The sequence below is a fragment of the Macrotis lagotis genome, chromosome X (assembly GCF_037893015.1).
Source record: "Macrotis lagotis isolate mMagLag1 chromosome X, bilby.v1.9.chrom.fasta, whole genome shotgun sequence".
Lineage (NCBI taxonomy): Eukaryota > Metazoa > Chordata > Mammalia > Peramelemorphia > Peramelidae > Macrotis > Macrotis lagotis.
In genome coordinates this window covers 703,562,360-703,584,502 of record NC_133666.1, presented here as the reverse complement: position 1 = coordinate 703,584,502, position 22,143 = coordinate 703,562,360, and the positions used below count along the sequence as shown (strand labels likewise).

At 46.4% G+C, this 22,143-nt stretch overlaps 2 protein-coding genes across 3 annotated transcripts in view; one reads left to right on the top strand and one right to left on the bottom strand.

Moving 5' to 3' along the window:
• Positions 1-22,143, bottom strand: part of LOC141497082 (uncharacterized) — an 857,774-nt gene that overhangs the window by 457,151 nt on the left and 378,480 nt on the right. The window lies entirely within an intron of this gene.
• CABIN1 (calcineurin binding protein 1) overlaps positions 1-22,143 on the top strand; it is a 93,547-nt gene that overhangs the window by 29,757 nt on the left and 41,647 nt on the right. For both annotated transcript variants that reach the window (XM_074199662.1, XM_074199664.1), the window contains exons 14-23: positions 3,282-3,469; positions 4,979-5,134; positions 5,943-6,137; positions 6,647-6,883; positions 11,916-12,093; positions 13,415-13,530; positions 14,522-14,683; positions 14,773-14,979; positions 15,122-15,267; positions 15,357-15,618. In XM_074199662.1, the coding sequence (XP_074055763.1) occupies positions 3,282-3,469; positions 4,979-5,134; positions 5,943-6,137; positions 6,647-6,883; positions 11,916-12,093; positions 13,415-13,530; positions 14,522-14,683; positions 14,773-14,979; positions 15,122-15,267; positions 15,357-15,618 (1,847 nt within the window). The remainder of the gene's footprint in view (positions 1-3,281; positions 3,470-4,978; positions 5,135-5,942; positions 6,138-6,646; positions 6,884-11,915; positions 12,094-13,414; positions 13,531-14,521; positions 14,684-14,772; positions 14,980-15,121; positions 15,268-15,356; positions 15,619-22,143) is intronic.

The window sequence follows — 22,143 nt, the reverse complement described above, 5'->3', positions numbered from 1 at the left end:
ATGTCCTGTTTGTCTTTGAATTCTGGTATGCCAGACTGACTCTAAGGCCCTAGAAGGCTGACAGGGGCAGGTGACAGTAAGATTTCTCCCCTGGTTGAGGCCTCCGATGGTGTCCCCATTTTGACCTTACTTATGGGAAACAACTTTGTGCTTGGGCCTCTCCTGTCATGCCCTTGTGAAGTGGATTTCTGTTACTACTGAGCAAGACTTTAGCCCTCTCGTGTTAGATTGCACTCGGCCTGGGGCACGAACCTGGCAAGAATCTTTCCGATCCTGACTGTGGCACCTATTGGTGGGGGTGTGCAGGCTGGCCCTTCAGCCAAAGATTCCAGGGCCAGGGGCAGGTCCTGGGACACTCCACTGGAGACCTCTGCCAAGGCTGACATTGAATCATTGGCCCCTGGCTGTTCACCCACAAGAATAGCAGGAGATGCTTTGTGAACATCTAGGTCAAGTCCCAGCCCTCCTTGCCTAACTGCTGCTGCTCGCTTAGTCACCTTGTCTGGCATGGCCTGTGCTTGCTGCTTCAGGAAGACCTCTCTGGCATCCCCGTTGCCCTTTCTACCAGGAGTTAGCAGACTCCTCTTTCTCCTCCCCTTTTAAAATGAGGTTTGTTTTTTTTTTTTTGCAAGGCAAACAGGGTTAAGTGACTTGCCCAAGGCCACACAGCTAGGTAATTTTTAAGTATCTGAGGCCGGATTTGAACCCAGGTACTCCTGACTCCAAGGCCGGTGGTTTAATCCACTACGCCACCTAGCCGCCCCTAAAATGAGGTTTTAAATGAGGATATTTACCCTTGTCCAGGCCCTCTCCCATGTGCCATGATCACGATTTGGTATCTGGACTTGACCAAGTCACATGTCCGGGCTCTGAGTCAGGGGTGCAAAACAGCTCCCAGGCCATATTGTTTTCTTTAATTTTTTATTTGTTTTCTAATTCTGTATAATAGTAGTTTCTAGCTATCATTTTTTTAAGGTTTTAAATTGAACACTCCCTCCCCCCACAGTCTGTTAGTCTTTACATTGTTTCCATGCTTTATACTGATCGCAGTTGAATGTGATTTTTTTGTTTTTGTTGTAGTTTTTTTAGTTTTTTTGGTTTTTGCAAGGCAGTGTTGGGAGAGAAATCATCTCCTTAAGGAGAAAATCAAATATTAGAGATAGCAAAATGATGTAGTACAGAAGACACTTTTTTTTAATAAAAAAATTTGAAGATGCCATACTTTAGTCTTTGTTTAAACTACCCAGTTCTTTCTCTGTGTACAGATGGCATTCTCCACAGATCCCCTAAAATTGTCTCTGGTTGTTGCACTGAGGGAATGAGCGAGTCCATCAAGGTTGATCATTGCCCCCAAGTTGTCAGGCTTTGTTTAAATGCCTCCTGTGACCAAGGCCTGGACAAAATGTTGAGAGAAAAAAGACAGAGCCTGCTGTCAAGCTGCTTATATTCTTTTTTTTTTTTTTAGTTTTTGCAAGGCAACGGGGTTAAGTGGCTTGCCCAAGGCCACATGGCTAGGTAATTATTAAGTGTCTGAGGTCAGATTTGAACTCAGGTCCTCCTGACTCCAAGGCCAGTGCTCTATCCACTGCGCCTCCTAGCTGCCCCAAGCTGCTTATATTCTAATGGGGGGATGGGCACCTAAAAGGGAGCTGGATGTAGGGGAGAGGAAGCATCCTGGGAAAGTGAGGTGAAGGCCAGAAGGAGGGAATGAAGGCTAGAGGTCCTCGTGGGAGCAGAGGGTGCAGCTCAGGTGCTTGACCTGCTTTTTCCCTGCAGAAGGGGAACTGAGTGACTGCCTCTTGGCTCTTCGTAGTGGAGGGGAGCTTGGCATCTTACTTGGGACCTAATGAGTGAACCGACTGAGCCATTGCTCTGTCAGCCTCAACGTGGCTGTGAGGCCCAAAGGAGGGAGGGGGTCTCCAGTTGCTTGGGGAGTTCCCTGTGTCCACAATGGCTTTTTCCTCATTGTGGTTGTTTCCCTTCGCTTGTCAGCATCTCCTTCCTGGGCTGACCTCCCTGGAAACACTGCATGGCCTGGGAACCTTCCCTATTTTCCTCTGAGCCCATGAGGAGGGAGAAGGCCCTTCCTTCCAGGGATCCTTGTGCCCAGGGACCAGACCCTCCAGGTCAGAAAAGAGGGAGAGAGACACAGCAGCGTGCCCAAGGCTAGAGACAGAGCCAGACTGCCAGCTGAGAGTGAGGGTGCCAGTTCCCACAGAGAGCTGGGGGGAGCATGCTTGCTTGGTTGTTTGGGTTTAGGGGTTGCAGTGACACCAGACTTACTTGAGAGCTTCAGATGCCTCCCCTCCCCCAGCTTCTTGGATTCCTGCATTGGGAATGTTGGCTCAAGGGCATGTCTGTGTGCTGGACCTGAGACTGAGTGCTGGGTAGTAGAGGTCAGGCCACCTTCTGGCCTGTTGACAGTGACCCCATGTGGGGGCAGGGGCCTGGCTCTTATTGCTTCCCCAGCTATTCCTGGCCAAGCTTTGGCCTTTGGTCACCCCCCACCCCCCTCCCCCTGGGATGAAATCTCCCTTCCTGTTGGCTCCCTCAGCTCCCCTCAGTCCCTCTCAGGCTTCCCGTGATTCCCCCTCTCCGTTCATTCAACTGAGACCCTGCCTCCTGGGTTACAGAATAATGGTAGCCATTGTCATTGAGCTCCCCTTCTCCCTTCCTCTTGAACTCCATCACCCATCTCCTATGATAAGGGGCTCCCTCCTCACCAAGGTGGCCCCTCTCCTTCTCAACTGATCCCCTTCTAGCCTGTCTCCTCCAAGAGCTCCCCTTTTCTGAGAAGGAGAAAGAGAGTGGAGGGGGAGAGGGAAGAAGGGGAGGAGGAGGAGAAGGGGAAGAAGGGGAGGAGGAAGTTTCCATTTGTCTACTTTGACAGCTAAGGACCCCAAGGCAAGCAGGGTCCCGGGGCTAGGAAAGGGGTCTGAGGTCAGATTTCAACTCTTGGATCTCTCCTGGCAGTTTTCCACCTGCCTCCAGCTATTCCAGGACCCTGACCCCCTCTTCCAGACTCTCCAGGTTCTCTCCTCCATTCAGACACCAAAGGCCAGGCCCCAGCCCCCTCCATACTGTCACACAGACAGGCCCCTCAGTGCCTGGGCTTTGGGGCTGGATCACTCCCCTGAGACAATCCACCTCCTCCAGGAAGCCTTCCCCCCCCCCCCATTGAACTGAAACGGGTCCTGCCTGCCCCATCAGACAGGGAGCTCCTCTTGTGGCTTGTTGCACCAGAGGCGCTTCCTCCACGGCCCTGCCTTGCCTGATTTCAGTGTCTCCCCGGCATTGCCCGGCTGGGGTGGTGAACGGCCGCTTTGGACCCGACTTTCCGGGGCCTCACTTCCTTGGGGACCTCCTGCAGCTGTCCTTCGCTTCTTCCCAGCGGGACCTGTTTGAGCAAGGCTGGCTGGAGTTCATGGTTCGCGTGTACTGGCTGAAGGCCCGCTTCCTGGCTCTGCAGGTTAGTTGGCTAGCCACATGGCTCAGCACCGGAGGGAAAAGTGAGCTCCCATCCTTGGAGCTATTCAAGAAGATTGGGGGGCCTGCTTAGCGCAGTGATGGATCGACCTGAGAGTTGTGTTGTGCAGCTTGTTCACATTGAGAGAAGGGACTGAGTCTGGGGCGGGGGGTGATCCTAGGTAAAGGGGATGTTGCTCCTGGGGGTGGTGCTCAGGAAGGGCGGAAACAGGACCTGGGAGCTTCCTGCCAGGACATGGAGTGTGAATCCTGCCTCAGACCTCTTTCCTAGAACTGTGTCCCTGCTTGCTTCAGGTCCCCCATCTGTCAAAGGGAGCCCCTTCTTCCATTTCTTTTTTCTTTCCTCTCTTTTCTCTCCTCTCCCTGGTCCCCCAGCTTTCTGTCTTTCTCCCCCCCCCCCCAATTGAACTGAGGGCATTGAGCCCTAATAAAGGCTCTTCCAAGATCCCCATTACAACAGTCAGTTGTGGGGGGTGGGTAGCCATTTGGCTTGGGGGATAGAGTACCAGCTCTGGAGTTCAGAGGACCTGAGTTCAAATTTGACCTCAGATGGTTGACATTCACTAGGGTTAGGGTTAGTGATTTTTGGGCAAGTCACTTCCCCTGATTGCCTCGCATCCAGGGCCATCTCCAGTCATCCTGACTCATATCTGGCTACTGGACCCAGGTGGCCCTGGAGGAGAAAGCGAGGCTGGTGACATGGCACAGCCCCCTCTCACTCCAGTCCAATTCCCGTGCTTGTCATGGCATCAACTCCCAGATGTGAGGGTCTCCTTTGAGAATGAAGGACAGATTGAGCAGATTCAGGAGATGCTCAGATACAAAGAGAAGAAAGATGGGAGAATGGCTCTGGGGTCTCCTAGGGAAGTCAGGCACTAGCATTTATTAGATGCCTACTGTGCTCCAGGCCCTGTGATAGACCCTGGGGGTCCCTGCCCTTAAGGAGATAGCTAAGTGAGGAAGGCCCTGGACCCACAAGGGGACAGAGGAGGCTTCCTGGAGGAAGGGGCAGGTTCACTGGGCTTGAGAGGCAGCTGGGAAGGTCAGGAGAGAGGGCCAGGCCAGTGGACGGCCAGAGAACCTTGGGGGTGGGGGAATGGCTGGGAGGAGAGGGGCAGAGGAGTGAGCTGGGAGAGGACTGGAAAGATGGAAGGGGGCTAGGAGAAGAAGGGCTTTGAAGGCCAAACCCAGCATTTTGGATTTGCTCCTGGAGGACATGGGAAGCCCTTGGAGTTTTTATTTAATGGCTGAATGTATGATGGACTGGTATGGGAAGAGACTGAGGCAAGCAGGCCCTTGCCCTCCTTCCCAGCAATAAATGCCATAAAGTGAGTGTGAGGTGGTAGGGGTTTGCCTTGGGGTGGGGCCAGGGGAGATGCTGCTGAAGGAGGTGGCTGGGTTGTGGTCCTGGGGGCCGGGGTAAGGGTGAGGCTGGGGGTGGGGGAGAAGAAAGCCAGAGTTTGGCTGATGTCACTGGTCTGCCTCACCTCAGGGAGATATGGAGCAGGCCCTGGAGAACTATGACATCTGCACGGAACTCCTCCAGAGCACGACCTCCTCCAACCAGGCCGGCAGCAACCCCGAGGCCAGGAGCCTCCTCATCCGCTTACCCAACCTCCACTTGGATTCTGTGGTTTCTCTTGAAGAGGTGAGTAGGCTGTGGGAGGCTGCAGGGCCCTTGTGTTTGCCCTTTCCGTGGGCTCCCTTCCCTCTGTAGAGGGTCCCCTCTGTCCTTCCATGTCTCGCCTCTCACGAAGTCTGCCTAATGGTGCCTTTCCAGGCTGCACTTGGCCCTCAGCCACATCTCCTCCATGGAGGAGCCCCCTGGACCAGCTGCTCCAGAGCCTCAGTTGACCTCCAGGCCATCCCAAGACTCTCCCCTCTCTTTCTCAGTGAGCTAGCTCTCGGCTTCCAGTCTGGTCTGTCTGTTCTACCCACCTCCCACCCTCCTGCTGGGGCACTGTAGCCCCCGTTTGGATACCCCTCCAACATGCTCAATTCAACATGGGAGGAGGGAGTCAGCGCTCTGGTCCCTCCCTCACCCTGCCCTCTCTCTGAGGCCTGCGTCTCTGCCCTCTTGAGCCCTTGGAGAAGCAGCTCATGTCTACATTAGCACTTTCTTTTGGGCCCCCTTCTCACTTCAGGGTGATGCCCCATGGGCCTCAACCTTGGGTCACTCCCTTAACCCTGCTGCTGAATGGAGGGGGAGCCGTAACACTGGTGACTGGATCCCCCTCACCTCGTCAGGACCACGTCCTCTCCTCCCCTACTCCTTCCCCCACTCCACCCCTCCCCCTCCCTTATTATTCTTTCATTCCTTGTGGCTTGGTCAGTGTTTCTGTAGCCTCTGGCCTGGATGCTGCCCTCAAGAGGCCCTCTTGATGGGAGGGGGGGTTCTCCAAGCAGGGGCTGCCCTTTGACTTTGGCACCCTGCCTTTAGCTTGTGGTCTTTTCAGATTGATAAGAACTTGAAGTCCCTGGAGCGCTGCCAGTCCTTGGAGGAGCTGCAGAGGCTCTACGAGGCAGGTGACTACCAGGCTGTGGCCCACCTGCTGCGCCCCACCTTGTGCCTCAGTGGCTACGACCGGACCAAACACTTGGAGTTTGTCACCTCCATCCCAGAGCGTCCGGCCCAGCTGCTCCTGCTGCAGGTCAGTCCAACTGCCTGGGCTCTCATGCCCTGGGACATCCTGTTGCAGACTCTTGGTCCCTGTGGGACCCCGAAGTCCCTACATGTGCTCACATATGTGTATGTGTATGTACCTACAGAAGAAGGGCCTGGCCAGAGCTCTGGGGACCCCCACCTAGACAGAGAATACCTTAAGGAGTTACGTTTCACCAGGACAGGCAACTGGCAGATGGGTCAGGAGGTACCCCCTTTCTGCCTCGCCGGGACTGGACTCTTGTCCTTCGGAGCATTGATTAGAACTCCATTGTGCTGAGTCAATGGCAGCCTGTTGGGGAGTCTTCGTGGCCCTGCCTGCCTTTTCTGGGACTCCCCCTAACACAAAGGGTCTGGGGCCCCAATCCATCAGATGCCAGGGGATTTGTCCCTGTGTCTTCTGGAGGAGGCCAAATGGGGTGGGCCCAGGCCTGGACATGGCCAGGTGGGCCCACTGCACCCCCTCTGATGGCCTCCTGCTGCCTCCCTTCTCCTCAGGATGCCCTTCTCAAACTAAAGGATTATACGCGGTGTTTTGAGTGCTCTGAAGTCGCCCTCCATGAGGCCATTCAGCAGATGGTGAACCTGACGGACACCTCAGCCAAGGAAGAGTGGGTGGCCACGATCACTCAGCTCCTCCTGGGTATCGAGCAGGCCCTGTCTGCAGACAGCAGCATCCTGGACGAGACCCTGCGGACCCCCAGCCTCATCCGGCTCACCAACAACCTCATCCAGGTAGGAGAGGTGACTCACATCTGAGTGTGGAGCTCCCCTGGGCTGGGGTCATGAGAGGCCTTTCTGGCACGGAGTCAGGGAGGGAAACTGAGCATACCCAGACCTGCCTGTGCCAGGGGCAAGATCACAGATACTTGGTGATGTCAGAGGTAATGACCTAAGCTGTCACCCTTCTTCCTTGGACTCCTCTGCTGGAGCCTCCTTCAGATCATCCCGCTCCCCATGGGTGTCCCCTGGGGCTCTGTGCTGAATTGTACTGGGTGACTTGGACCACATGACTCCCATGGATTGAATGACCATTCATGTTCTGGTGACTCTCCAGCTGGATGTCCAACATGTGGGACTTAACCCACCCCAAATGCATCTCAGAACCACACACACACACACACACAGAGTTTGCATACTTTCATTGGATTGTCACAGGAAAGCTGAAGAGCAGGTCCTAGTGTGATCCCCCCTTCACAGAAGAGGAAACTGAGGCAGCTAGAAGGTCAATGACTTGTACAAAGCTGAGTAGTGCCTGAGGTCAGTCTTTGTGTTGACAAACCCATCCTGCTCTGTCCACTGCCATGGCACTACTGAGCAGTCTCTGACTTTTGATCAGTGGCTTGGATAAATGCAAGGGCATGCTCATCAGGTTTGCCAGTGCCAGTTAGGATTGGGCATTTAGTTTGGAGCTGAAAAATAATCTCAAGGAGATAAGTTCAAGTCTTCAAGTCTTGGGCTCGCACCTTCCCTGCAGACCTCTAGGAAGAAGCCCAATTTGGTAGGCAGTGTCCTGGAAAAAGATTCTGGAGGGTTTTAGAGGTTTCTGAGTCTCCTGAAAAACTATTAGAGAGCAAACTCGATATTTTCTCTTATCCCCATGGCCTCTGAAATCTCCCCCAAACAGAAATTCTGCACTAAAGATAAGTCCATTGTCTCCATGGACTTGTAGTATACCCAGAATCTGAAAGGTTAAAAAAAAAGGATAGATCCTTAAAAAAAGATGTTAATGGGGGTGGCTAGGTGGCTCAGTGGATAAAGCACCGGCCCTGGAGTCAGGAGTACCGGGTTCAAATCTAGTCTCAGACACTTAATAATTACCTAGCTGTGTGGCCTTGGGCAAGCCACTTAACCCCATTTGCCTTGTAAAAACCTAAAAAAAAAAAGATGTTAATGAAACAACATGCCCAGCTGAGCAATGCTCAGAAAAATATTTGGGGGCAGCAGGTGGATAGAGCAACAGCCCTGGAGTCAGGAGGACCTGAGTTCAAATGCAGCCTCAGACATTTAATAATTACCAGGCTGTGTGACCTTGGGCAGGCCACTTAACCCCATTGTCTTGCCAAAAAAAACTGTACATTAGTGAAATAAAAAGGGGAAGATTAAAGAACTGAATATGCTTTTCAAAGTCAGAAAAACCACAAATAAAACTAAAATCCATAGAAAAGAGGAGATAATAACAAATAGGAAATAAATTGGAAACAATCCTCCCACAAAATGATAAGTAAACCAAAAATTCTTGAAAAGACTAATCAAACTGACAAATCCTTAGTTAATCTGGTTATAAAAAGAGCAAAAAATCAAATCAGTAAAATCACAGATGAACAGAAGCAAAATCAGAGGAGCAGAATTAGAAGACATAAAAAAAATTAAAAGACAATTTTGTACCGTTAAATGCCTCGAAACTGAAAACACAAAAGAAATAGAGGAAAACCCAGAAGATGAAAACCAGACAAATTCCTGGACCTTGATGCATTTTATAGAATTATTAATAACTTTCAGAGAGCAGTTAGTAATCATACTTCACAAATTATTCTTTTTTAATTGATATTTTATTTTTCCAATTACATGCTATGGTAGTTTCTTAGCATTCATCCATTCGCAGATTTATGTTACACATTTTTCCACTGCCTTTCCTTCCTTCTGCCCCTCCCCTTGATGGTGAGGAGTCTGGTCAAAGTTGTACATTGTGCATTTGTGTTTAATATATTTAAGGTAGTCACTTCATATGAGAGGAATTAGGACTGAGGGGTAAGAAAGTAAGTCATGCGATAGGAAAAACATAAAAGAAGTTTTAAAAATAGTATACATTCAGCTTCCGTGGTGTCCCCCCCCCCCCCCCCCCCCCCCGCCGGATATAGATGTCATTGTCCAAAACTGGTCTCCCAGGGTTGTCCTAGTTCTCTGAACTACTGAGAGTAGCTGCATGCATCAAGGTTGATCATCTCCCAGTGTTGTTATTAGTGTGGACAATGTTCTCTTGGTTCTGCTCCCTTCACTCTGCATCAGTTCCTGTCATTTCTACCATGCTTCTCTAGAGTCCAACCATTATAGGTTTCTTTACAGATCCATTGTACTCCGTAGCCTGTATATACTATAATTTGTTCAGCCATTCTCCAATGGATGGGTATCCCCTCAATTTCCAATTCTTTGCCACTGCAAAAAGAACTGCTATGAATATTTTTGAACAAGTGAGACTTTTCCTATTTTTGGTGAGATCTTTTGGATGTAGACCTAGTATTGGTATTGCTGGGTCAAAGGATATAATTAGTTTTATTGCTCTTTGGGCATAGTTTCAGAACAAATTATTTTTAAAAATTGAGAAAGTGGGGCAGCTAGGTGGCGCAGTGGATAGAGCACTGGCCTTGGAGTCAGGAGTGCCTGAGTTCCAATCCGGCCTCAGACACTTCATAATTACCTAACTGTGTAGCCTTGGGCAAGCCACTTAACCCCATTTCCCTTGCAAAAACTAAAAAAAAAAAAAGAAAATTGAGAAAGCAACCTACCTTTTATGAGACAAATCTAGTCCTAATACCTAAACCAGGGAAACATAAAACATTGAAGAAAACTATAGACCAATATCATTAATGGACATTTTCTGAATTTTTGTTTTGATAAGGTAATTGGGGTGAAGTGACTTGTTCAGGGTCACACAACTAATAAGTATCGAGTATCTGTGGACAAATTTGAACTCAGGTTTTCCTGACTTCAAGGCTAGTACTCTATCCACTGCCACCTAGCTCTGCCCCTTGTCTGAAAAATCCTCTCAGGCAGATTACAGTAACTCATTCAAGAAATTATCTAATATGATCACAGGGGATTGATGCAAGAGTGGCTCAACATCAGGAGAGCAACATAATCATATTAAACCAAAACCATGTGATCATATTAATAGAAGGGAAAAAAGCCTTAACAAATGACAATACTCTTTGTATGTGTATCCTATAAAGTGTAACTCTACAGGTTTTTTCTTTTTTTCATAAAAATCATCTTTTTGTTTTTAAGTTTTTTTGCAAGGCAGTGGGGTTAAGTGGCTTGCCCAAGGCCACACGGCTAGGTCATTATTAAGTGTCTGAGGTCGGATTTGAACCCAGGTACTCCTGACTCCAAGGCCGGTGCTCTATTCACTGTGCCACCTAGCCACCCCAAAAGCATCTGTCTTAAAGTAAAAGTGTATATCATATATGGTGCGGATACAACATGGTTAAACCTTTGCCAGTGAATATGGGAGTGAAGCAAGGATTTCCCATGCTCCCCATATAATTTGATACAGTTTTGGAAATACTGGCAACAATAGCACAAGAGAAGGGAATTAAAAACAGTGTCAAAGAGGGCACAAAACTGTTTGCTGATGATATGATGGTTTACCTGGAAAACCCCATGGAATTGGCAAAGATAACTGTTAGAGACAATAACAGCTTCAGTAAAGTTGCAGTCTACAAAATAAATCACAACTATAGAAGAGATGGAGGCGGTTACAAAAATAAAATAGGAAACTGATTATTCAACATTGAAAAGCAAAATATTCACTGCTAGATGAAAAAAAGGCTCCAAATCACCAATAATAAGAGAATAACATACCATAATAATATAATAAGAGAAGTCAAAATAAGTGGAGGTTTCACTATATACCCTGCAAATTGGTAGCAACAATAAAAAGTGACAACAGTTTGTGTTGGAGGAATTGTGGTAAGATAGGTACGTTGATGCATTGTTGGTGGAGCTGTGAAGTGATACATTTAGAAATGATGGGTATAATGGATATAGAGAAGCCTGGAAAGAGCCTCATGACCCAATGCAGAGGGAAGTCAACAGACTTCCATGGACAAACCATGGACACTAAATGTTCAAACAGGTAAAGAATTGCCTTACCAAAAAGAAGAGCAACCCAGCAGAAATCCAAAAAGCAAATGTAATAAAATTATAAAGACCAAGGGGAGACATGAGAAGTTGTGCTAGTTTTGTCTTTTGGTAGAGGTGGAAAGTCCATAGGGGCTATGTGTGACCTTTAAAAGCACACTTTTTCATAGAGATGGTTCTAGGGGAGCAGGGAAGGGATAATGGGGATACTTTGGTGATATAAGAAAGAGAGAACATCAAGAAAAACTTACTGAAGGAAAAAAGTAGGGGCAGTAGGTGGCGCAGTGGACAGAACACCAGCCCTGGAATCAGGAGGACCTGAGTTTAAATCTGGCTTCAGACATTTAATAATTGCCTAGTTATGTGACCTTGGGCAAGTCCCTTAACCCCATTGTCAAGTAGTGAATTGCCACTAACCTCAAAGTAGGATGTGGCCTTTGGGGCTGCTTTCAGAGGGGCAGAGTTTATAGAAAGGAAATGAGAGTCCTCTTGACCTCAAGGTGCCTGGGGATGGGGAAGGGATTCATGTCTTTGGAAGGTTGAGTCTGGAGAAGATGCAGGTTGGGGGATGGGGTTTGGCAGTCAGTGTGTATGGCCCAGTGCTCCACTCGGTGTCTGGCATGGCAGATGCTTAAGAAATGTTATTGATTGATTGATTGATTGATTGTTCCTTGTTGGTCCCAAGGGCAGAGCCCAGAGTTGGGGTGCCTCTCTCAGAGTCCTGTGGGTTTTCCCTTTTCTGAGACTTCTGAGCAGAGCCTAGAGCATCACTGCTCAGGGATTGCGCCCCTGCTGTTCAGATTTCTCCTCTTCCAAGCCATAACTCACAGGAGTAGGAGACTGAGACCGGAGGTTGGTGCCTAGTGTCTTCTGCTCCCTCACAACCCCTGGGTCTTTGCCTCGGCAGGTCATCGACTGTAGCATGTCTGTCCAGGAAGAGGCCAAGGAGCCATATGTGGCCTCCGTGCTTCCATGGGTCATCCTGCATCGAGTCATCCAACATGAGGAGGAGGGCTTCCAAACCCACCGTCAGCCCCCACAGCAGCAGGAGCAGCAGCAGCTGCAGAGCCCTGATGATAGCGAAGGTCAGGGCCTGGCTTAGGCCTCCCCACCCCCATCCCCAACTCTTGCTCTTGGACTTGGGGAGCTGCCCTCTGGGAGGTGTCCATCTTCAGTCCTTGCTGTTCTTCTGAGTTCAGGTGGATTGGCTGCATATGGATCTCTGAGAGCTGCCCCCCCCCAGCATAACTGGAAATAGAGGCAGCTAAGGTATATTGGGACTTGCTAGGACTTGTTATTTGTCAAGTGCCCTAGGGCCTTCTCCCCTCAGAAATGAATTATTTTGCATCGATGCTTTCCCAGAATACCCCACCCCACCTACTCCATGTCTGGGTCTAACTGCATCTCCTGGCACTCCCAGTGGAGTAACAGGATCTCTAGTCTTTCCTGCTGATCCTCATGCACAGCACTCCTGGGTCAGCCAGACCCCCGGCAGCCAGCAAGGTAGGACCACCTCAGACAGGGAGGCTTACTGTGGCTAGTCCTTGGTCCCAGCCCTGTCAGGGAATTCCTGTGCTTGCATTAGTATTGGCAAGGAGAGGGGACAAGCACCGGATCTCTCCTGTCCCTGTTAACAGCTGAGGTGACTGAGGCAACAGTGGGGCAGCAACTTGGCCAGAGTCCCTCAGCCAGTGAATGTCTGAGTCCATGTACCCCCTCTTCCCTATCTAGACTGTGGCCTAGCATCTCCCCTTTGGGCTGTGTCCCCCCATCCCCTGTGCAGGCCTAGGCATCTGCCTGCCTGGGTCACTTCAGTCTGGCCTTCATTCAGCATCCAGAGGACCCTTCCTAAAGCCTCGGTCTGACCATGTCACTCCCTCCCCAACAAAGTGGTGCCTCCCTCTGACCTTCAGGTTTCAAAACCCTTCACAATTTTAGTCCCGGTCATGGACCCCGGGTCCAGAATCTCAGCCTCCTGGCTTTCCCACCCACAAGTCCCCTCATCTCTTGGGTGTTTTCTCTGGCCATGCCCTGGCTAGGAACACTCCCCCTCCTCTGCTCCCACTTGGCCAAAATCCTATCTCTTCCAGGAAGCCTCTTGGAAGGGTCTAGGGAAGGGTCTAGCTTGGGCCTCTTTCTCTATCCCCAGTGTTCATAGGAGGGGGGTGATGGGCAGGGATTGACTGACTCTGGATAATGGGGGAGGAGGGGCCAAACTCAGAACTGGAGAGTGCAAATGGGTTTGTATCAATTCATTTGGAGGCTTTCTTTTTTCTTTCTAACATGGGGGCTATTTTTGTTCCTTTTCAAGTGTTTATGTAGATTGGAGGTGGGTGAGAGGGAGAGGAACCGGCAGATACTGCTTCTTCCTTACCTTTTCCACCCAATTTCCTTTCCTTCTCCTAGGGAGACTGGATACCTCCCTGCTCCCATCTTCTCTCATGTTACTCAACACTGCCCATGAGTATCTGGGGAGGAGATCTTGGTGCTGCAACTCCAATGGGGCCCTGCTGCGCTTCTATGTGAGTGCTTTCTCTATGTGTGCATACGTGTGCTTGGGCAAGTGTGAGCATGACTGAATGTGTGTGATCGTCTGAGTGTGTGCTTACATGTGTGGTGCCATGCTTATTTGAGTGTGTGTGCATGGGTGATGGTGTGATTGTGTGCTCTTATGTGGCTGTGTGTATTGTGTGCGTGTGTGTGTGCATGTGCATGTGCATGTGGGACTGTATAGGTATGCCTGCAGTCATGTGAGTCTGCCTGCTCAGGTGTGCTCATGTGATTCCCAGCAAGAAGATGTGTAGACTCATGAATATGACTGAGTGGTGTGTGAGTGGGACTGAAGAGGTGCTCATAGGAATGTGTGGTTGTGACTACTCGTGTGAGCACATGCATGTGACTGAATGTGTGCTCTTGTGGGTTTGAGTAGGACTATGAGTGTATGCAGGTGGGACTGTGATCATGGGAGTATGGGCTTGTGCAAGGGTGAGCATGTCATCAAGGGTCACTGTGTTTGTGGGAGAGTTTTTCTAGGTGTGTGTATGCATGTGAACATGAGTGATTGTACATGACCAACTACATGTGGCTTTAAATCTGTGAGTGTCTACACGTGTTGAGTGTGTGCCAGTGGATGGACTTGGCTCAGTGCCAAGGAGAGGGGACAAGCACCGGATCTCCCCTGTCCCTGTTAACAGCTGAGGTGACTGAGGCAACAGTGGGGCAGCAACTTGGCCAGACTTGGCAGCCAACTTGCCTGGGCATGTTTGTACATGTGTTTGTGTGTTTGTTGGAATGTGTATAAGTATTAGTGCATGTATTTGTGTATGTTTGTATGTGAACAAGTGTGCAGGGTGTGTGTGGGGCGGGGTATGTATGCTCCTCCCAGCCTATATCTTTCTTTTCCCTGGGTGGCTTGTCCCTCCATCCCATCAGTGTTCTGCATCTCCTCTCCAGCCCTGGGCTTTTACCCCCTGTCCTGGTGGGACAGAATGGTGATGCTGCTTCTGGTCCTAGGTGCGAGTCCTGCAGAAGGAGCTGGCAGCCTCGGCCTCAGAGGACACGCACCCGTACAAGGAAGAGCTGGAGACTGCTCTAGAGCAGTGTTTCTACTGCCTCTATAGCTTCCCCAGCAAGAAGAGCAAGGCCCGCTATTTGGAAGAGCACTCGGTGCAGCAGGTATGGGGCTGCCCCTAGTGCCCTGGATACCTATCCCTGTGCCAGTGGGGGGGCCTGGGCCTGGGCCTCACTATCTGTCCCCTCTCAAGGTGGAGCTTGTGTGGGAGGATGCCCTCTTCATGTTTGACTATTTCAAGCCCAAGACCCTCCCCGAGTTTGACAGCTACAAGACTAGCACGGTGTCTGCAGACCTGGCCAACCTCCTGAAGAGGGTGGCCACCATTGTCCCACGTACGGAGAAGCCTGCGCTCAGCCTGGATGATGTCTCTGGATACATTGAAGGCACCCTGAGCAAGGTTGTACCCTGCTGCCCTTTCTGAGGTTCCCCTTCTATCGGGGGGTAGGGGGGGGAGGATATCCAGAAGAAAGTTATGACCCCACCTGTCCCTGAGTTTTTCCTCCCCTCCCTTATAGTGGTCTCATGGTGTGACCCTGCAGGTGCCATCGCTTCCAGAGGGCGCTGACCACTCGCCTCCAGCAGTGAATGAGCTCTACTACCTCCTGGCCGATTACCACTTCAAGAACAAGGAACAGTCCAAGGCCATCAAGTTCTACATGCACGACATCTGCATCTGCCCCACCAGGTCTGTACCCCTCCTGGACCTCCTGGTGCCAGAGATCAGACGGCACCTGACAGGTGACCTGACAGGCCCTCTTGTGTCCCCTCACACAGGTTTGACTCGTGGGCTGGCATGGCTCTGGCCAGGGCCAGCCGCATCCAAGACAAGCTGAACTCGAATGAGCTCAAGAGTGATGGACCCATCTGGCGCCACTCGGCACCTGTGCTGAACTGCTTTCGGCGTGCCCTGGAGATTGATGCCTCCAATCTGTCACTGTGGATTGAGTATGGTACTATGTCCTACGCACTGCACTCATTTGCCTCTCGCCAGCTCAAGCAGTGGAGGGCAGAGCTGCCCACTGAGGTGGTCCAGCAGGTGGGAGCCCCTTCTTTTGGGGGAGGGGCAGTGGAGAGGGTGGGCAGCCTCAGCGGCTCATCTGTGAAATGGGGTGGGATCATGGCACCCACTTTGTAAAGCTCTTTATATGTAACCCTCCTCATTATCAGCACTACAGCAGAACCTCCTTCAACAGCCTTGTCCCCAGCTTTGTTTTTATGGCATGAACTCAAGGGTCTTTCCCAACCTGCCAGTGGACATTGGCCCTTTTTATTGTCCTGCAGTCTGATAAGTCTTGGGTGCAGAAGGACTCTTGCTGCCCCCTTTGAATGTGGTCCACTTAGACCTCCAGATCAGTTTTTCAGAGTAACTCCTATATCCTTATGCTTGTCCTGAAGTTGGTCCACACACTCCAACTTATTAGATTTGGCCTGGGGTTGACTTTCTTACCTGCAGGTAGTGGTTTTATTGGGTCAAAAGTTATGCATGTTTCTATAGCTCTTTGGGTATAGTTTCAAATTGATTTCCAGAGTGGTTGGACCAGTTCACCACTCCAAATCTTCTCCCACATTTGTCACTTTCCTTTTCAGTCATCTTAGCCAATCTGAGAGGGCTGATGAAAACCTCAGAGAAGTTTTCATTTGCATTTGTGACAAATCAGTAGTGATTTAAAACATTTTTTTATGTGACCATAAAATAGCTTTGATGTGTTCCTCTGATAGCTGCCAGTTCACGGGTATTTTACTATTTAATCAATTAGGACATAATTAGGACATGACTCATATTCTTATAATTCTTACATATAATTATATATAATTCTTATAATATAATTATATATATATATATATATATATATATATATATATATAATTCTTATATATAATTCTTTTTTTTTTCTTTTTTTTGCAAGGCAGTGGGGTTAAGTGGCTTCCCTAAGGCCACACAGCTAGGTAATTATTAAGTCTCTGAGGTTGCATTGGAACTCAGGTACTCCTGACTCCAGGGCCGGTGCTCTATCCACTGTGCCACCTAGCCACCCCTTATATTCACTTTTGAAAGAGCCTTTGTGCCAATTGTTGGTTGAGTCACATTCACCACCCATGCATTTTTCCTGCCCTGCTCATTATACTAATTAGCATAGGGGAGGGAACAGTAATCTCCTTGAGCATGGGAAAAAGAGGAGGACAAGACCCTAGGTTAATTCAGAACTGGGTGGGGGGCAAACCTGATCTAATTTCAGGTTTTGATCAGGTTAAGGCCAAGAAGTCCTTTTTCTTAACTTACATACCTGCCTATGGGTACCAGTACAGGCAGACCCCAGTCTTTGTAATGCAAACTAACAGTTCTCCCTTCACATTCTCATGGAAGCCAAAGGCCCCCCATGTTCCTCAACATATAATATAATCAAAATTATCCATTTTATATCTCATAATGTTCTCTTGTCTCTTGTTTGGTCATAAACTCTTAACCTTATCCATAGATCTAACAGGAAAATTGCTCCCCTAATTTGTTTATATCTAAATCATGTACCCATTTTGACCCTTTCTTGGTATATGGTGTGTAAGATGTTGGTCTATGCCTAGTTTCTGCCATATTGCTTTCTAGTTTTCCCAGCAATTATTGTCACATAATGAGTTTTTATCAAGCTCTGAATTACTATAATCATTAGTACTGTGTATTAGGTACCTAATCTATTTCACTGGGCCACCACTCTATTTCTTTTTTTCTTTAGTTTTTTTTTTTGTTTTTTTTTGCAAGGCAAATGGGGTTAAGTGGCTTGCCCAAGGCTACACAACTAGGTAATTATTAAGTGTCTGAGACCGGATTTGAACCCAGGTACTCCTGACTCTAGGGTCGGTGCTCTATCCACTGCGCCACCTAGCTGCCCCCCACCACTCTTTCTTAAACAGTACTAGAGTGTTCTCTTCATGATACATTTTGAAATCCAGTACTGCTAGACCACTGCAAGATGAATTTTCTTATTTTATTTCTACCACTGACTGACTAAATAAATTAATTTAAGTAGGATTGCCATTCCTATTATATTGACTTAGTCTAAAGTGTTTTGAAATTGTATTCATAGAATCTTGGCAAGTAGACTCCCAAGTATTTTATGTTGTTCACATATTTTAACTGGAGTTTCTGTTTTTATCTCTTGTTAGTGGACTTTGTGGGTAATATTCAGAAATGCTGGTGTTTTATAATCTGCAATTTTACTAAAATTGTAATTATTTCCACTCCTTTTTGGTTGATTTTTCTAAGTATATCATCATATCATCAACTAAGAATGATCATGTTTACTTGTTGCCTATTCTAATTTTTTTTATTTCTTTTTCTTCTTATTACTATAACTAGCGTTTCTAGGACTATATTGAATAATTGTGGTGATAATGGGCATCCTTGCTTCTTCCTAATCTTACTGAGAAGACTTTTAATTTATTACCATTACAAATAATTCTTGCTGATGGTTTAAGATAGATGTTGTTTAATTTTGTTTTTATTTTTGTAAGACAAATGGGTTAAGTGACTTGCCCAAGTTCACACAGCTAGGCCATTATTAAGTGTCTGAGGTTGGATTTGAACTTGGGTCCTCCTGACTCCAGGGCCGATGCTCTATTCACTGCACCACCTAGCTGCCTTGATTCTATTTAATTTTAAGGAAAGCTCCATTTATTCTTGTGCTTTTCAGTATTATTAATAGGAATGGCTGTTTTATTTTGTTAAAAGTGTTTTTTGAGATAGTTATTTTTTTGTTGCTTTTGTTGGTTCAACTGATAATTTCCTTAATAGATTTTTTTTCCCCCAACAGATTTTTTTGGTTGTAGTTGTTTAATCATTTCAGTGTTTAACTATGATGTCATTTAGGGTTTTTATGGCAAAGACACTGGAATGGTTTGTCATTTCCTTCTCCAGGAGATTAAGGCCAACAGAGGTTAAGTGACTTGCCCAGAGTCACACAATTAGTAAGTGCCTGAGGCTAGAGTTGAACTCTGGTCCTTCTGACTCTATTATACCACATAGTCTAGTTCTTTTGCTTCTGAAATATTGTATTCCAAGCCCTTGATGGCTGTTAAATCTTGTGTCAGCCTGTGGCTACATTATATTTGAGTTGCTTCTTTCTGGCTATTTTTAGTATTTTCTCCCTGGCCTGGGGCCTCTGGAATTTGACTCTAATATTCCTTGAGGTCTCATTTTGGAAGCTATTTCAGGTGATGATTCATGGATTCTTTCAATTTCTTTTTTACCCTCTGGGTTCTAGGATATTAGGGCAGTTTTCCTTGATAGTTTCTTGAAGTGTGACATTTAGACTCTTTTTTCTTTTGTTCATGACTTTCAAATCACCCAATAATTCTCCTTGCTCTCTTTTCCAGGTTGGTTGTTTTTCCAAAGAGATATTTCACATTTTTTTGTATTTTTTAATTTTTTGATTTTATTTTAATATTTCTTGATGTCTCATAGCCATTAGCTTCCACTTCCCTAATTATGATTTTTAAGGAATTATTTTCTTCAGCGAATTTTTTGTTCCTCTTTTTCCATTTAACCAATTTTACTTTTTAAATTCTTTTTTTCAGGAGTTTTTGGTGCTTCTTTTACCATTTGATCAATTCTTTTTTTAAATTACCCAGTTGTTGACTTTCTTTTTATTCATTCATTCATTCATTTATTTACTTATTCGTTTATTTATTTGTTTATTTATTTGCAAGGCAAGGGGGTTAAATGACTTGTCCAAGGTCACACAGCTAGGTAATTATTAGGTGTCTGAGACTGTATTTGGATTCATATCCTCCTGACTCTAGAGCTGGTGCTCTAGCCACTGCCTGTTGACTTTCTTTTCATAATTTTCTTGCATCTCTTTCCTTTCCTAATTTTTATACTACCTCTCTTAGTTGTTTGTTTTTTGAATCTTTTCTTGAATTCTTCTAGGAATCCTTTTTTGGGCATGTGTCCAATTCCCATTTTTCTTTGAGGTTTTACTTTAACTGTTTTGACTTTATCTTTTAAGTTTGTGTCTTGACCTTTCCTGACACCATAATAACTTTTTATGCTTTGGGTCTTATTTTGTTGTTTATTCATTTTCCCAACTTATTTCTTGACTTTTAATTTTATGTTAAAGTTGTACTTTTCTCCTGGAATGAGGGATGTATTGTCCTAAACTTTTGGTTTTTCTTGCCACTGTTTTCAGATCTAATTGTAGGGATCTATAGATTTTTGGTGCTTTCAGGGTGACGTGATCTAAAGGGAGGTATGATCACTGTTCTTCCTGGCCTGTGCTCTGGTCTTTGAGTGACCACAAATACTTTTTTTAAGAACCCCTGCTTCCCTGCAGCTCTAAGTTTTCATGATCTAATATTCTTCATCCCCCAAGATTGTGACTTGGATCTGTATATGGACAATACAGCATAGTCCTGCACCCCGGGCCAACAGAGTCCTGTGTAGTCGCTGTTTGATCAGTTGTCTGACCCCTCACCATCTGACTACATAAGACTTTGCTTACCCTGGGTGCAGGACTATGTTGCATTGTCCATATGCAGATACAAGTTACAATCTTGGGGGATGAGGAATATTAGATCATGAAAGCTCAGAGTAAATCAGTATATCAAAACTTATGGGATGCAGATAAAGTAGTCAAGGGGCTATCGCACTGCCTCTGTGACATGCTGCTGGCTTCCCATGGCTTCGTCCTACCTTGCCCTGAGTTTCAGGCTCAACTGCAACCCAAGGAGACAGACCTTTCCTATAAACTCCTAAGTTGTCACAGGCTAGAAAATTGTTTTAGCTTCCCTTTTGCTGGTTCTATTGCTCTATGATTCATTTTGAAGCATTGTTTTAACTTTGTTTGGAGGGGAATTTGGGAGATTTCAGGTGATTTCCTGCTTCTAACCCCATTTTGACTCTGCCTCTTGCCTTAAATCTGTTTAAAGCTTTAATTATCTTTGAAAAGCACTAAAGCTTTTAGAGCACCTTATATTTGTGTTATTTCTCTTTATCTCTGAATAGTATTCTTAACTAGTAATTTCCCCATTTGTTTTCCTTCTAATTGTCAGTACAATGATTTTGCTTGTGCAAAAACTGTTCTATTCTTTGTAATAAATTTGCATATTTCATCATTTGGGATTTTTTTAGTTAAGAATTCTCCCCAGTTCATAACTGTTAAAAGTATCTCTTTGTCTCATTTGTTTAAAATATTTAGGTCATGTATCCAGTTTTAGCCTGTTTTGGCATATAGTATGAGAAATTGGTTTCTCCTTAGTTCTGGCCAAATTGCTTTTCAATTTCTCCAGTAGTTTTTTTAGAGATGTAAAACTCCCCTCTTAATCACTTTATCTGCATCCTATGAGTTTTGATATATTATCAGTATCATTTTAAAAATATTTATTTATTCATTCATTCAATTCATTCATTCATTTATTTATTTATCTATTTTAGGCAATGGGGGTTAAGTAACTTGCCCAAGGCCACACAGCTAGGCAATTATTAAGTGTCTGAGGCTGGATTTGAACTTGGGTCCTCCTGACTCCAGGACCTGTGCTCTATCCATTGCACCACTGAGCTGCCCCTCAGTATCATTTTATTAGCTGAAGTGTGTCATCATTTCTATGATTTCTTCTTTAACTTACTCACCATTTTGTTAGCATTCAGTCTCTACTTAAATTTTGTAAATTTCATAGACATTTTTAAATTAATGAGCTTTTTTTTTTAGTTTTTTTTTTTCAAGACAAATGGGGTTAAGTTAAGCCCGAGGTCCCACAGCTAGGTAATTATTAAGTATCTGAGTTCACATTTGAACTCAGGTCCTAAAGACTCTGCACCACCTAGCCACCCCAAATTAATGAGCTTTTAAATTAATGAGTATAATTAGTTTTTTTTTTAGGTTTTTGCAAGGCAAATGGGGTTAAGTGGCTTGCCCGTGGCCACACAGCTAGATAATTATTAAGTGTCTGAGGCCGGATTTGAACCCAGGTACTCCTGACTCCAGGGCCGGTGCTTTATCCATTGCGCCACCTAGCCGCCCCCTATAATTAGTTTTTTAATTCTTTTTGCAAGACCTTTTACCAAATATAATTTCTATTGAATTATGATCAGTGAAAATATATATAATATTTCTGCTCTTATGCATTTTGTGCCCCACCCCATAGGTCTTGTAAAGGTGCCAGCTATGGCTGAAATCTGTGTAAACTCCCTTTTCTTACCATTCAGTGATAACCAGGGATATTTTTTTTCCAAAGTTCTGTTTAGGTTCTTTACTTCCTTTTGAGCTTTTTAAGTTTTTTTTTTTTTTTTTTTGCAAGGCAAATGGAGTTAAGTGGCTTGCCCAAGGCCACACAGCTAGGTAATTATTAAGTGTCTGAGACCAGATTTGAACCCAGGTAACTCCTGACTCCAGGGCTGGTGTTCCTGTTGAGCTTGAGCTTTTTAATATGATTTATCTACATTTGAAAGGAGCACATTGAGGTTCCCTACTTTTATTCTTGTCATTTATTCTTGTCTCAGTCGCCCTCTTTGTATCTCCTTTCTCTTACTCCTGGTTCTGTTCTCTGGAATCTAGAATAATAACCCTCTTCC